This window comes from Amphimedon queenslandica, unplaced genomic scaffold (genome assembly GCF_000090795.2).
Source record: "Amphimedon queenslandica unplaced genomic scaffold, v1.1 AMPQUscaffold_13229, whole genome shotgun sequence".
Classification (NCBI taxonomy): domain Eukaryota; kingdom Metazoa; phylum Porifera; class Demospongiae; order Haplosclerida; family Niphatidae; genus Amphimedon; species Amphimedon queenslandica.
Genome location: NW_003546535.1, coordinates 80,236 through 92,651, shown reverse-complemented (window position 1 = coordinate 92,651; position 12,416 = coordinate 80,236). Strand labels below are relative to the sequence as shown.

The 12,416-nt window shown below is 35.4% G+C and overlaps 4 protein-coding genes across 4 annotated transcripts in view; all 4 read left to right on the top strand.

The window, feature by feature from the left end:
• Positions 1-3: 3 nt before the first annotated feature.
• LOC100635869 (uncharacterized) lies at positions 4-4,618 on the top strand. Its single transcript, XM_019999886.1, has 14 exons — positions 4-117; positions 167-411; positions 507-564; positions 692-931; positions 1,081-1,908; positions 1,960-2,036; positions 2,091-2,129; positions 2,182-2,276; positions 2,460-2,667; positions 2,885-2,949; positions 3,004-3,148; positions 3,412-3,621; positions 3,774-3,859; positions 4,307-4,618. The coding sequence occupies exons 1-14, from the start codon at positions 78-80 to the stop codon at positions 4,518-4,520; spliced, it is 2,550 nt and encodes an 849-aa protein (XP_019855445.1). The 5' UTR covers positions 4-77; the 3' UTR covers positions 4,521-4,618.
• Positions 4,619-4,816: 198 nt separating this feature from the next.
• On the top strand, positions 4,817-8,993 carry LOC109584225 (uncharacterized). The gene is made up of 13 exons (XM_019999885.1): positions 4,817-4,930; positions 4,980-5,236; positions 5,276-5,324; positions 5,376-5,693; positions 5,746-6,363; positions 6,442-6,518; positions 6,794-7,138; positions 7,206-7,315; positions 7,479-7,698; positions 7,795-8,001; positions 8,220-8,429; positions 8,480-8,565; positions 8,658-8,993. The coding sequence occupies exons 1-13, from the start codon at positions 4,906-4,908 to the stop codon at positions 8,851-8,853; spliced, it is 2,718 nt and encodes a 905-aa protein (XP_019855444.1). The 5' UTR covers positions 4,817-4,905; the 3' UTR covers positions 8,854-8,993.
• A 293-nt stretch (positions 8,994-9,286) lies between these two features.
• Positions 9,287-10,898, top strand: LOC109584230 (sushi, von Willebrand factor type A, EGF and pentraxin domain-containing protein 1-like). The gene is made up of 7 exons (XM_019999898.1): positions 9,287-9,400; positions 9,442-9,490; positions 9,541-9,850; positions 9,902-10,252; positions 10,342-10,569; positions 10,624-10,701; positions 10,749-10,898. Exons 3-5 carry the CDS (start codon positions 9,577-9,579, stop codon positions 10,473-10,475), a joined length of 759 nt encoding a protein of 252 aa, XP_019855457.1. The 5' UTR covers positions 9,287-9,400; positions 9,442-9,490; positions 9,541-9,576; the 3' UTR covers positions 10,476-10,569; positions 10,624-10,701; positions 10,749-10,898.
• Positions 10,899-11,033: 135 nt separating this feature from the next.
• LOC109584217 (uncharacterized) overlaps positions 11,034-12,416 on the top strand; it is a 2,125-nt gene continuing 742 nt past the window's right edge. Inside the window, exons 1-4 of the mRNA XM_019999877.1 lie at positions 11,034-11,474; positions 11,515-11,563; positions 11,612-11,926; positions 11,972-12,415. Coding sequence (XP_019855436.1) covers positions 11,190-11,474; positions 11,515-11,563; positions 11,612-11,926; positions 11,972-12,415 — 1,093 coding nt within the window. The 5' untranslated portion in view covers positions 11,034-11,189. The remainder of the gene's footprint in view (positions 11,475-11,514; positions 11,564-11,611; positions 11,927-11,971; position 12,416) is intronic.

Genomic DNA, 12,416 nt, shown 5'->3' with positions numbered 1-12,416 from the left:
CGTGGCAAATTTATCGCGATCGCTATATAATTTGTGAGCGAGCTACGTAAATTAAAAATTTATTGTTGCTACTGATCATGGTTTATTATGTTAAATATTTTTGCAGCATTATAGCTGGTAAGTCAAAGATTTTATAGCTTATGTAATATTTTATTCTTCTTGATAGTAATTTGTGCTGTTTCTTCTGCATATGATGAAGATGAATGCAGTATCGGTCGTGTCTATAATCCTGATACACAGAAACACATCTCTAATATTCCCACAGGCTGGTATCTTAATCTTGATAGTCCCCTGAGCTGCTCTGGTAGGCTAAGCACTCTTATGGTTAGATTCTACCAGCCTCTCAACAGTGGGCGTTATTGCATACCTTGGGCATTGTGGAAACCACTAGAAAACGGCACCTATCAACGAGTTAGTAGCACTGATGCTGCATGAGTTTGTATGTAGTAGTTCATTTTTGTTCTTTTTGGATATTGATATATCTTTTTTGTTATTTACGTGTGCAGGTATCAAATTCTGATGGTTCATATTGCCAGTATTTTGATGAAGCCGCAGATGAAGACGGTAATTTTATTAAAAATAATGCTATGAAATGCATACATGTATAATCTCTAAATTACTGCTTTTTAATGGATGATTTTTTTTCATTTTGCACTTCAAATTTAACCTGACATATCTCTCCTTAATATAGACCCTGAGTTATACACTCATGATACTACTATACAGTCTTATCAACGTCATCTAGTAGAAAGAGGCCTCGTCATTGGAGTGTATATTAGAAGCTATGAAACTCTCTCAGTTGTTACAAATTCTTCCAGAATTTTTGAATCATCTGGTGTTTGTCGAGCAACCAGTGGAGTAACTAATGCTAGCAGTGTTATAAACTGCACTGTGTATGGATCGGGGAGGCTGAACTTACTTCTGAATGTTGGTAAGCAGATCAGAGAACAAATGAATATTAAAATAATGATTGGTTTATTTAATCTCATAATGATTTTGTGCTCAATTGAAGTAATCTGTAATGTTCTTTTGATTGTAAAACTTTTTATGACATATGTGATTCTTATTTTTGTTTTTTAGATATAATAGACTGTGGTCAGCCCTCTCCTCCAGCCAATGGCTCTGTTACTTATGGCAGTACACAATACGGGTCTGTGATCACGTACGCTTGCTATTCTGGTTATACTCTCAATGGTTCTCTTAACAATACCTGCTCATCTGCTGGAAGCTGGACTGCTCCTACCCCAACCTGTCAACAATTAAAGCATTGCCCTAACATAACGATAAACAATGGTTCCATGAGAGCTAATAATAGCATGGGTAGGGGACCGTTTTATACTGGGACTATTGTGCTGTTTACTTGTGATGTTGGATTTAGGCTAAGTGGGAGTCCCAGACTTGTTTGCAGGCCTGATGCTACATGGGATAACAATACCCCAACATGTATACCTAATAAGACAGTGATACCGCCCCCATCCGTGACAGGGTTCAATAGCAGTAACACAATTATCATGAGTTCAACTGTTAAGTCTTCCCCATCTGTGATAGTGTTTAATAGCAGTAACACAATTATCATGAGTTCAACTTTTAAGTCTTCCAGCACTTCTATGGCTACTGTGTTCACTACACTCCTTTCTTCTGCTAGTAGAGCTTCTGTTTCTTCTTCAAGTTCTTTTATGGCTACCAGTAATAATGTGATTAGTCAAAACACTGTCTCTGTTTCTGTCTCTCCTTCCAATTCAGTCATACCCATAATAAATGAGCCAATATTTACACGAACTCAATTAATTATATTAATTGTGGCTTGTGGTCTGTTTACTTCTGCCATAACAGCAATCATTGCTTTGGTCATTGTCATAATGTGCAGAACAAGGAGGAAAGAAGGGAGGAACGTTTCTAATAATGTCTGTAAGTAGAAGAGTTACTCCTATTTAAAAGCACTTTTACTGTTTTTTATAGCATATTTTGTGGAAGGTAGAGAAGACCTGATATACAGCGATGTGTATAGAGCACCTCAACAAGCCATTGCACTTGAAGTAAGCACTAACTATATAGGAATTAAAATAATTATCAGTAAATTTCTTTTTTAGGAGAGGCCGCATCACGAGTATGAGGAGCCTCAAACTGATGTAATCAAAATATAAATTAAATTAGCATTTTTATTTTTTTTTCATTTCTTAGATAACACGATATGAGGAACCTGCCCGAGGCAAAGAGGATCTCTATGTTCAACTTGACAGGATAAAAGTAAAGAAGATACTACTTAGTGACATTGAGTGAGTAGCCTATTCACATAATGTACATTAACCTTTTATATCCTTGTACTCTTTGCAAATGTAATGTTCACTAAAATTGTTACTAATTTAGTAAGACAACATTGAAAAAGTGTAGCCATTATAATAATAGTAGTAATGCAGTAATACTTATAAATGTTGTAATTGAATTGTTAATTCTTTTAGATTAAAGGACTATCTTGGTTCTGGGCAGTTTGGTTTTGTTCACAAAGGAATATGGAAGGGAAGCCTGGTTGCTGTCAAGTCACTGAGGAATGAAACTACCGATATTGATAGAGTGAAGTTTCTTCAAGAAGCGGCCATCATGGGGCAATTCTCTCACTCTAACATTGTCAAACTTTATGGGCTAGTAAATGAAGGAGATGATAATATAGTAAGGAGAGAAAGGGGAGAGAGGGAGAAAGAGAAGCCAAATAGCAGATAATATTTTTTAAAAGTGGAAGAGAAGAGGAGAGAAGGGAGAAAGAAATGCTAGCAAGCTAAAGAATAGATAATTCTATAGATTTGATTTAGATTATAAGTCAGAGAAAGAGAAAAGGAAAAAATGAAGAAGAGTTCCACTAACTTAAAATTATCTTTATACATTTCAGATGCTTGTGGTGGAGCTAATGCCTGCTGGAGACCTACAGAAATACTTACCAAGTCTTAGAAACAAGTAAATGTGCATTTAAGTATCCCATTACTTTATGTATGATGATAATGATAATAGTCAAAGTAAAGAAGGCTTGGCAGAAAGCCTGCTAACGTACTGCAAGGAGATATGCTCTGGCATGCTCTATTTGTCTAAGAGAGGATTTGTTCATAGAGATCTTGCTGCTAGAAATATACTACTAACAGCCACTAACCAATGCAAGGTTAGCAAGTAATGATTATTTCATATAATTATGCATATTGTATCAAATTATATTATGGTCAAATACCAGCCTTAACTCGAAAAATTTAAGTCAGAATTGGCTTAAACTTTCTACATAGCATAAAGACATCAATATGTATCAGAAAATGTAATAAAAATTGGGCATGATTTCGGAGCCATTTTTTGGAAAAACATGGGCTATAGTATACGGCTATAACTCAAAAGTTATCATCATAATTTTTTATGTTTTCTATTTGCCTTTAGATTGCTGACTTTGGTATGTCACGTGATGTTGAATTAGAAGGCTATTATGTTGCACAGAGAGGAACTATGATACCTATAAAATGGACGGCCCCTGAAGCACTCAAATTTCGCAAGTACTCATCAGCTTCAGATGTTTGGAGCTATGGCTGTGTACTGTATGAGATATGGAGTCTGGGATTGAAGCCATTTGAGCATTCACATAACAAAGAGGCAAGTAGAGAAAAATGATGTACACAGAAAATAATAAATTCAATTTAAAATATATTGCCATTTATGAAAGTGATTATAATCACCAATAATAACAAAACATCAAGTGTTTTGCTGTATTATTAGTTTCATTGTTATTTTTATTGTTTTGATAGGTTTTAGACAAGTTGGATAAAGGCTATAGGATGCCCCCACCTTCTGGCTGTCCATATTTAATGTACAAGCTCATGATACTGTGCTGGTATGACATTATAATTATGATAATTACTGTGTTTATTTATTCTATAATGAAAGTATAGTCATGTATATGTTTAATGTGATAGTGATTACATTGAATCTACATTAGCATGACATTAGACCTGTCAGACTGTACTATCACCTTATTACCAAATATGCTCCTATGTGTCAACACAGGATGTTGACTATATCCATATATACTTTGAGAGTGTTTTTTACTACTTTACATTGTTAGAATAAGTCAGTCTTGTATGCATGCCTGCATATCCCTGGTTGTTGGGATTTTGTGTGTTTGTGTTTAGCTGATTGATAATGATTGCTGATATCATAACATCAAATAAGCAAAGGTTTCATTTTCTTCTTGTATCTCATTAACATTTCTCCCTTTTTCTTTCTCTCTTCTTCCCTCCCTCTCTCTCTCTCCTTTCTCCTTTCCCTATCATATAAACAGGCATCCTGAGCCCAGTCAGAGACCATCATTTCCAGAAATCTCTCGTTTCCTATTAGAACAAAGCAACGAGAGTCTACTCCATCTACCAGAGGGTGACATTGGGACTCATCCAAAAGCAAAACAATTGGGCTCAAGTGATCTTTATGCTGGTGAAAATATGTACAAAGATCTACAGAATGCTTATGTCTATTATTCCACTTTGCAACACATTTAACTAACTTGACTTATTGTACATTTTTCAATTAATGTCTTCTGTTGTTATGATAAATTATAATCACTGCTATGAGCATTTTGTGTATGTATTAAAATGAAGTTAGATCTATCAGACTTTATTGTAATTAATAATTATCATCATTAATTATTGTTGCAATATTTTTTGAAGTCTTAAGGCTTATAAAGGATCGTGTGATTGCTCCTACAATGCAAGCATAGGCTCCTACATCTAAAGAATTTTTGGACAAAGTTTTTGTATAACTGAATTATTGCATAAGATAAACAGTTGTTACTATGTAAACAGTGACATTCTTTCAGTGCATCATGTGATGCTGTGCTAGTAGTGGAAAGGAAGGGAGCCAGTTCATTAGTGAAAGAGAGAAAAGATGTTCTTTCTGGTAGTATTGATAGGTAAATATGTTTAGATATGATCTTATACTCTCCACCTCTCTCTGTTTAGCTTTGATTGGTTCCACTGCTCCTTGTGAGGTTGGTGTACCTCATGAATCCTCAACTCTTAATATACCAAGACTTGCTAGTACATCTGGTCCACAAGTGTATCTTGGATTAGAGAATCCTGCCTCTTGTGGAGGATACCTAACAAATTACACTATTTGTTACTACAATGCTAGAAGTGGGAGACCTGTCACAGAAGGAGAGTTATCAATATGGGAAGCAGGCCCTGAACTATTTGACAGATTTAGAGTTTATGACAAGGTAGACTTCCACTTTCTTATTTAAAATTTATTTTATTAGATTATTGAATCGGTTCTGGACCTCCCTTTTACAACTGATAACGATACATGTAAGATGAAGTTTTTAAAAAATGTATTTTGGGGTTTAATTATTTTCATAGCTTGTGGGATTGGCCCTGTAGTGACACCAATTAGTAATGCACCAGGTCCTTACCCTGCTAGGGAGATTGTGTGTATGTATTACTGTCTTCCAGAGACTTCAACAGTTCTTGTTAAACCTGGTAGTGTTGTTGGTATAGTATATACTGATGGAGTCAAATATAATAACAGAGGTCAAATGCTAACACGTCATACATTTCAAACTGCAGGAACTTGTGTTGGAAATAGCCTCAGGTTTTCGCTAGGTGATATTGTTGGAGTAACCTGTCCTTTAGTACCAGCTAATACTACCACTGGTCTACTAGCTGGAGCTGGTATTGGTAAGTATGTGAACTATTGTATATATTGTAATATTTATTGTTGTTATTTCAGAGCCAATTTATTGTCCTGAATTATCTCTACAGTATGGTAGCATTAATATCTCTGGTCCTTACTCTTATGGTACTGGCATTGAATACACTTGTCAGACTGGTTTCCAACTGGCTGGTGTTTCCAGTCAAACCTGTTTGTCCAGTGGAGACTGGAGTGATGAATTACCTTATTGTAATGTACTCAACTGCACTGACCCAGGAGTACCTAGCAATGGAAGACGGCGTGGAAATCACTTCACTAATGGTTCCTTAATTGAATTCATTTGTGACAATGGTTTCACTTTAAATGGCACTTCACTGATCATGTGTTATCGTGGTAATTGGTCTGCTCCTGTACCAGTGTGCATTAGCAATACACCTTCACCCTCCTCCTCCTCCTCTTCATACTTACTCCCTACTACCTCAAATACAATTGCTAATACTACTGCCTCTTCCTCTCCTTCTACAACTAGTGACTCGAATCAATTTGCTTATCAGTTTCTGACGGCAATCTTCATTACAATAATTCTCCTCATTATATTAGTGCTTGCAAGTGCTTTGGTGTTTTTGTATGCTTATCGGAAATGTTTCAGGAGTAAGAGACGCTATACAATGACGGATCCAATATCTTATGCACAATGTAAGTTTACTATGACTATAATGATAATGAATAATAACAATTTTTGTTGTTATTTCTTTATAATAATGCATCTTCTAGTGGATAGGCCATTGCTGGAGAACGATCACTTAGAAGAAGTATCGGACGAGATTTATGACAAAGTCAAATCAGATGAAGTAACTATAATAATCATTAGCAACACACACACACAATAAACTTAATGCAATGATTGTACTATAATAGCTACTCATTCATAACTACTATTACTATGAATTACTATCACAGTTATGCTCAGTAGTTTACACTATTGTTCATTGTGAATAAAAGTACCCATAAAAATGTATGTGCAAATATAAAGATTTCTTAAATTTACAAACATGGCTTTCAGACATTATTCAACAGTTTCAGTTCATCAAGTATCCATTTTATGCTTCATTATGTCAACTTCTAGGGTCCTGTATTACCACCGCGTGCAGCCGTAATGAGATTCTCTAATCCAGGTGATACAGGAGGTAACTACTCTGAGAGAGAAGGAAAAGCAACTCCTGTTTATGGTGGAGCTGTCCCTTATAGAGGAGCAACTAAACCTATATTCATTGAGAGAGGTGGGGGACCAAGAGGTATTTATGCAAGGAGAGAGAATAAAGGACAAGAATACAATCACCCTCCTTCTGTACAATCACTGCCTTTCCCATCACCGATTGGACAAGGTGGTGGACCAGGGAGCAGGCTTAGTACTCAGTCCTTTCCTGCTAATCTGGGATATGGTGGCCATTATGAAGTGTATATACCTCAGGTAATACATTGATATGAATAATCAGTGCATAATATTTTAAAAATATCTTTGTGTATTTATGCTATAGGATGAAGATGATGATGAATCCCCATATTGGGTGCCTGCTGATTTTGAAGATGAACTATACCTGCAGTTAGATCAGATAAAAGTCAAGAAAATACCATCAGCTGAACTAAAGTATGTCCTTGAATGCAATCAGCAAAAATAAGTCTATTTCTAATAGTTACAAAAATGCTATGTACTATTAATATTTATGTACTCTTGCTTAAAGTTACATAAAAATTTTTTGCTAATTTTACCCAGCTATTAATATTACATTATTTTATTAACATCATTGTAGTGTAATGGAGATCCTTGGTAGTGGTCAGTTTGCCTATGTGAGTAGAGCACTGTGGACTAAACCCGAAGGTGAATCCATTGAAGTGGCAGTGAAGGTATTATCGGATGAAGCTGATGAGAATGATAAGATTCGGTTCTTACAAGAAGCAGCTTTAATGGGCCAATTCACTCACACTAATGTCCTAACACTCCATGGGGTAGTCAGCAGTGAAGACACTACTGTGAGTCACATATAATATTATAATAATTAATAGCTATACTTAATGTGCCAAATTTTAAGTAGATTTGGTAAATATTTTTTGTTATTTTTTAAATAGATAATGATCGTTATTGAGTTAATGAAAGGCGGAGATCTACGTCACTGGCTCATGAAGAGAAAAAGAGAGAAGAGCTATCAAGCAAACATTTTACTTAACTTCTGTAGACAGATTTGTCTCGGGATGTGTTATCTGTCCTCAAGGAAGTTTGTTCATCGTGATCTTGCAGCGAGGAATATACTAGTGACTCATGATAATATTTGTAAAGTAAGTGATGGATACATCGATCAATTTCTGAAAAAATCCCTGTACTATAGCCCATGGTTCTTTTCCAAAAAATGGCCAAAAAATGACCCCCAATTTTTATTACATTTTCTGATACATATTGATGTACTTATGCTGTGTAGAAAGTTTGAGCTGATTCCAACTTAAATTTTTCAAGTTATGGACATATCTATAGATCAAATTCTCATTTCTATTCATAGATATCTGACTTTGGCATGTCTCGTGATTTGACTGAAACAGACTACTACACAGCAAGTGAGGGTGGATTAATACCAGTAAAATGGACGGCCCCCGAGGCACTCAAGTTTCGCAAGTACTCATCAGCTTCAGATGTGTGGAGCTATGGTTGTCTCATGTATGAGATATGGAGTCTTGGACATAAGCCATTTGATACAATTAAGAACAATGAAGTATATGAATGGTTTTTAATGCCTGCTTTTTATAGTATTTTCTTTTGTAGTATATGAAGAAGATTAGTAGTGGATATCGCCTTCAACCTGTTCCTGGTTGCCCTAAAATGATGTATGAGATAATGATGAAGTGCTGGTAAGACAACAGATCTATTTGTGCTTGAGAAATGTAGTATTCATTGCACATTAAATTGTAAAATAATGCTTCTATTTTGTATTAATTTATAGGCATCCTGAGTCAAAGAAGAGGCCCAGTTTTAATGAGATAATGCTGTTATTGTTGAAAGATGATTCCACATTGTTATTGATACCAGATGAAGATAGACTCACTCATTCTGAGGCTGGTCAGTTAGGTGGTCCTCTTGAAGCTGGGGATAAGCTATACACTGACCTACAGTCTATGTACATTGATGATGAGCAATGAAGTGTAGATGTCATATGTCCTTAAGAAGCTGGAAATGATTTTTAATACTTGTTTGTGTAAACTGTTGTATCATAATAATTATATTTATGATAATAGATTGTTTTAACCTTATGCTTAATATCAATGATGTGTACATTCTATGACTGAGTCATGTGATTATACTCTACCCTTAGCTGTAGTGTAGTGAGAGGAAGAGAAAAATATTTGAGAAAAATATTTGAGAAAAATATTTGCTGGTGTAAGCATAAGGAGAAAAGAAATGATGCTTCTTACATTTACTATTCTAACTTTGATTGGTTCCACTACTCCTTGTAATGTTGGTGTACCACAGGAGTCTTCAATTCTTAATATTATACCAAGACTTGCTAGTTCAACTGGTACACAAGTATATCTTGGATTAGAGAACCCTGCCTCTTGTGGAGGATACCTAAGAAATTACACTATTTGTTACTACAATCGTAATGCTGGGAGCAATGTCACAGCAGGAAAGTTATCAATATGGGAAGTAGGTCCTGAACTATTTGATAGCTTAAGAGCCTATAAGAAGGTAGGTTTTCATTTTTTATGCAAGAAATTAATTTTTATTAGATAACCAAATCAGTTGTGGACCTACCTTTCACAGCTAATAAGAGCACATGTAAGTTGAAGTTTCTTCTTTGTTTCTGATGCCTATAATTATTTTTGTAGTTTGTGGGATTGATTCTGAAGTGACACCAATTAGTAATGTACCAAGTCCTGACCCAGCAGTGGAGATTGTGTGTGTATTACTGTCTTCCAGTGAATTCAACAGTTTTTGTTAAACCTGGTAGTGTTGTTGGTATAGTATATACTGATGGAGTTGATTATAACAGAGGTCAAATACTAACTCGTCATTCATCACAAACTGTAGGAACTTGTGTTGGAAATGTCTTACTTTCGCAAGACGATCTTGTTGGAGTGTCCTGTCCTATAGTACCAGCTAATATTACCACTGCTTTACTAGCTGGAGCTGGTATTGGTAAGTATGTGAACTATTGTATTGCTTTAATATTTATTGTTGTTATTTTAGAGCCAATTTATTGTCCTGAATTATCTCTACAGTATGGTAGCATTAATATCTCTGGTCCTTACTCTTTTGGTACTGGCATTGAATACACTTGTCAGACTGGTTTCCAACTGGTTGGTGTTTCCAGTCAAACCTGCTTGTCCAGTGGAGACTGGAGTGATGAATTACCTTATTGTAATGTACTCAACTGTACTGACCCAGGAGCACCTAGTAATGGGAATCGCGATCTACACAGCTACACTAATGGTTCTTCAGTTTTCTTTTATTGTTACGATGACTTCACCTTAAGAGGCAATAGATTAATCACTTGCTATCGTGGGACGTGGACTGCCCCTGTACCAGAATGTGTGCAATGTGAGTTTCATATACTTTGTTCACAGCTCTCACTGATAGCCTTCAATTTTGTAATACTATTTTTTATTTCTTATATCCACTTTCTCTAGATAAGAAAATTGGTTTAATTGTTGGACTTGCTTTTTCCACTCTTTCGGCAGTACTGGTTGTCATTATAGCTATAATACTAGTAGTAGTAATAGTCATGTTTAAGCATAAAATAAAGAAAATTAAAAAACAGTAATCCAATGACACTGATATTGATATATTATTTCTAATAGAAATTGTGACATTGATATGATTGAAACAAATGAGAGTCCAGCTTATAACTTACTTAAGTGAGTTTATGGCATTAATTCACTTCTTCTCATTCTTTCACATTTCATTTTCAGTAATGATGATGATGATGATGATGACATGCAGTATAATCAAACATATGACAGAGAAATGAGAACATATGCTACAATATTGTATGTTTCATTAGTGTGTGTATGCATTGTGATGTTTCATTCATCAGGTCACTTGATGAAAACTATGCAAGAATAGAAGACTATTAGCTGATGATTAAACTATGCAACTCTTTTCTTAGTGATTCACAAGTCACATTAATATACAGTATTGTAGTGTACTATATAGCTAAAAATTTGGTCAAGTAATAATTTAAAGAATTGGGTGTTTTAGTCACTAAATTTTTTAACCTTCAATTTCATTGTCTCAACATTTTTAGCTCATAGCTGCAGTGCAGTATGAGCAATAAAGTGTAATATGCCATTAAGATGGTTTGTTTGTGCTATGATATGTGTAATGATTATATTGATGCGACTAGATTGTTTTAGCCTAACACTTAAAATTAATGATGTGTACATTCTATCACTGAGTCATGTGACTTTACACTACTCCTAGCTGTAGTGTAGTGGGAGGAAATATTTGCTGGTGTAAGCATAAGGGGAAAAAAGAAATGATGCTTCTTACATTTACTGTTCTAACTTTGATTAGTTCCATTGCTCCTTGTGATGTTGGTGTGCCTCATGAATCTACAACTCTTAATATACCAAGACTTGCTAGTGAAAGTGGTACACAAGTATATCTTGGATTAGAGAACCCTACCTCTTGTGGAGGATACCTAACAAATTACACTATTTGTTACTACAATGCTAGAAGTGGGAGACCTGTCACAGAAGGAGAGTTATCAATATGGGAAGCAGGTCCTCAACTATCTGATGGATTTAGAGTTTATGAGAAGGTAGATTTCCACTTTTTATTTAAATTTTAGTTTCTATTAGATCTCTGAATCAGTTCTGGACCTCCCTTTCACAACAGATAACAATACATGTAAGTTGAAGTTTTTAAAAGTATTTTGGGGTTTAATTGTTTGTGTAGCTTGTGGTATTGATCCTGTAGTGACACCAATTAGTAATGCACCAGGTCCTTACCCTGCTAGGGAGATTGTGTGTATGTATTACTGTCTTCCAGAGACTTCAACAGTTCTCGTTAAACCTGGTAGTGTTGTTGGTATAATATATACTGATGGAGTCAGTTATTACAGAGGTCAAATGCTAACACGTTATACGCTGCAAACTGTAGGAACTTGTGTTGGAAATGACTTAATATATTCGCTAGGTGATCTTGTTGGAGTATCCTGTCCTTTGGTACCAGCTAATACTACCACTGCTTTACTAGCTGGAGCTGGTATTGGTAAGTATGTGAACTATTGTATTGTTTTAATTGTTGTTGTTTTAGAGCCAATTTATTGTCCTGAATTATTTCTACAGTATGGTAAAATTAATATCTCTGGTCCTTACTCTTATGGTACTGGCATTGAATACACTTGTCAGACTGGTTTCCAACTGGTTGGTGTTTCCAGTCAAACCTGTTTGTCCAGTGGAGACTGGAGTGATGAATTACCTTATTGTAATGTACTCAACTGCACTGACCCAGGAGTACCTAGTAATGGAAGACGACGTGGAAATCGCTTCACAAATGGTTCCTTAATTGAATTCATTTGTGACACTGGCTTCACTTTAAATGGCACTTCATTGATCATGTGTTATTGTGGTAATTGGTCTGCTCCTGTACCAGTGTGCATTAGCAATACATCTTCACCCTCCTCCTCTTCTTTGCCATACTTAGTCCCTACTACCTCAAGTACAATTGCTAATACTACTGCCTCTTCCTCTCCTACAAC

What these genes read in the sequence shown, in the direction of transcription:
- LOC100635869 (XM_019999886.1), top strand. Translation starts at nt 78, where the DNA reads ATGGTTTATTATGTTAAATATTTTTGCAGCATTATAGCTG. An exon ending in TGAAGCCGCAGATGAAGACG is followed by an intron (nt 565 to 691) that starts GTAATTTTATTA and finishes TCCTTAATATAG; the next exon opens with ACCCTGAGTTATACACTCAT. An exon ending in AGCATTCACATAACAAAGAG is followed by an intron (nt 3,622 to 3,773) that starts GCAAGTAGAGAA and finishes TTGTTTTGATAG; the next exon opens with GTTTTAGACAAGTTGGATAA.
- LOC109584225 (XM_019999885.1), top strand. Translation starts at nt 4,906, where the DNA reads ATGTTCTTTCTGGTAGTATTGATAG. An exon ending in ATACAATTAAGAACAATGAA is followed by an intron (nt 8,430 to 8,479) that starts GTATATGAATGG and finishes TTTCTTTTGTAG; the next exon opens with TATATGAAGAAGATTAGTAG. An exon ending in GAGATAATGATGAAGTGCTG is followed by an intron (nt 8,566 to 8,657) that starts GTAAGACAACAG and finishes ATTAATTTATAG; the next exon opens with GCATCCTGAGTCAAAGAAGA.
- LOC109584230 (XM_019999898.1), top strand. Translation starts at nt 9,577, where the DNA reads ATGTACCAAGTCCTGACCCAGCAGTGGAGATTGTGTGTGTATTACTGT. An exon ending in ACTAGCTGGAGCTGGTATTG is followed by an intron (nt 9,851 to 9,901) that starts GTAAGTATGTGA and finishes TTGTTATTTTAG; the next exon opens with AGCCAATTTATTGTCCTGAA. An exon ending in TGTACCAGAATGTGTGCAAT is followed by an intron (nt 10,253 to 10,341) that starts GTGAGTTTCATA and finishes CACTTTCTCTAG; the next exon opens with ATAAGAAAATTGGTTTAATT.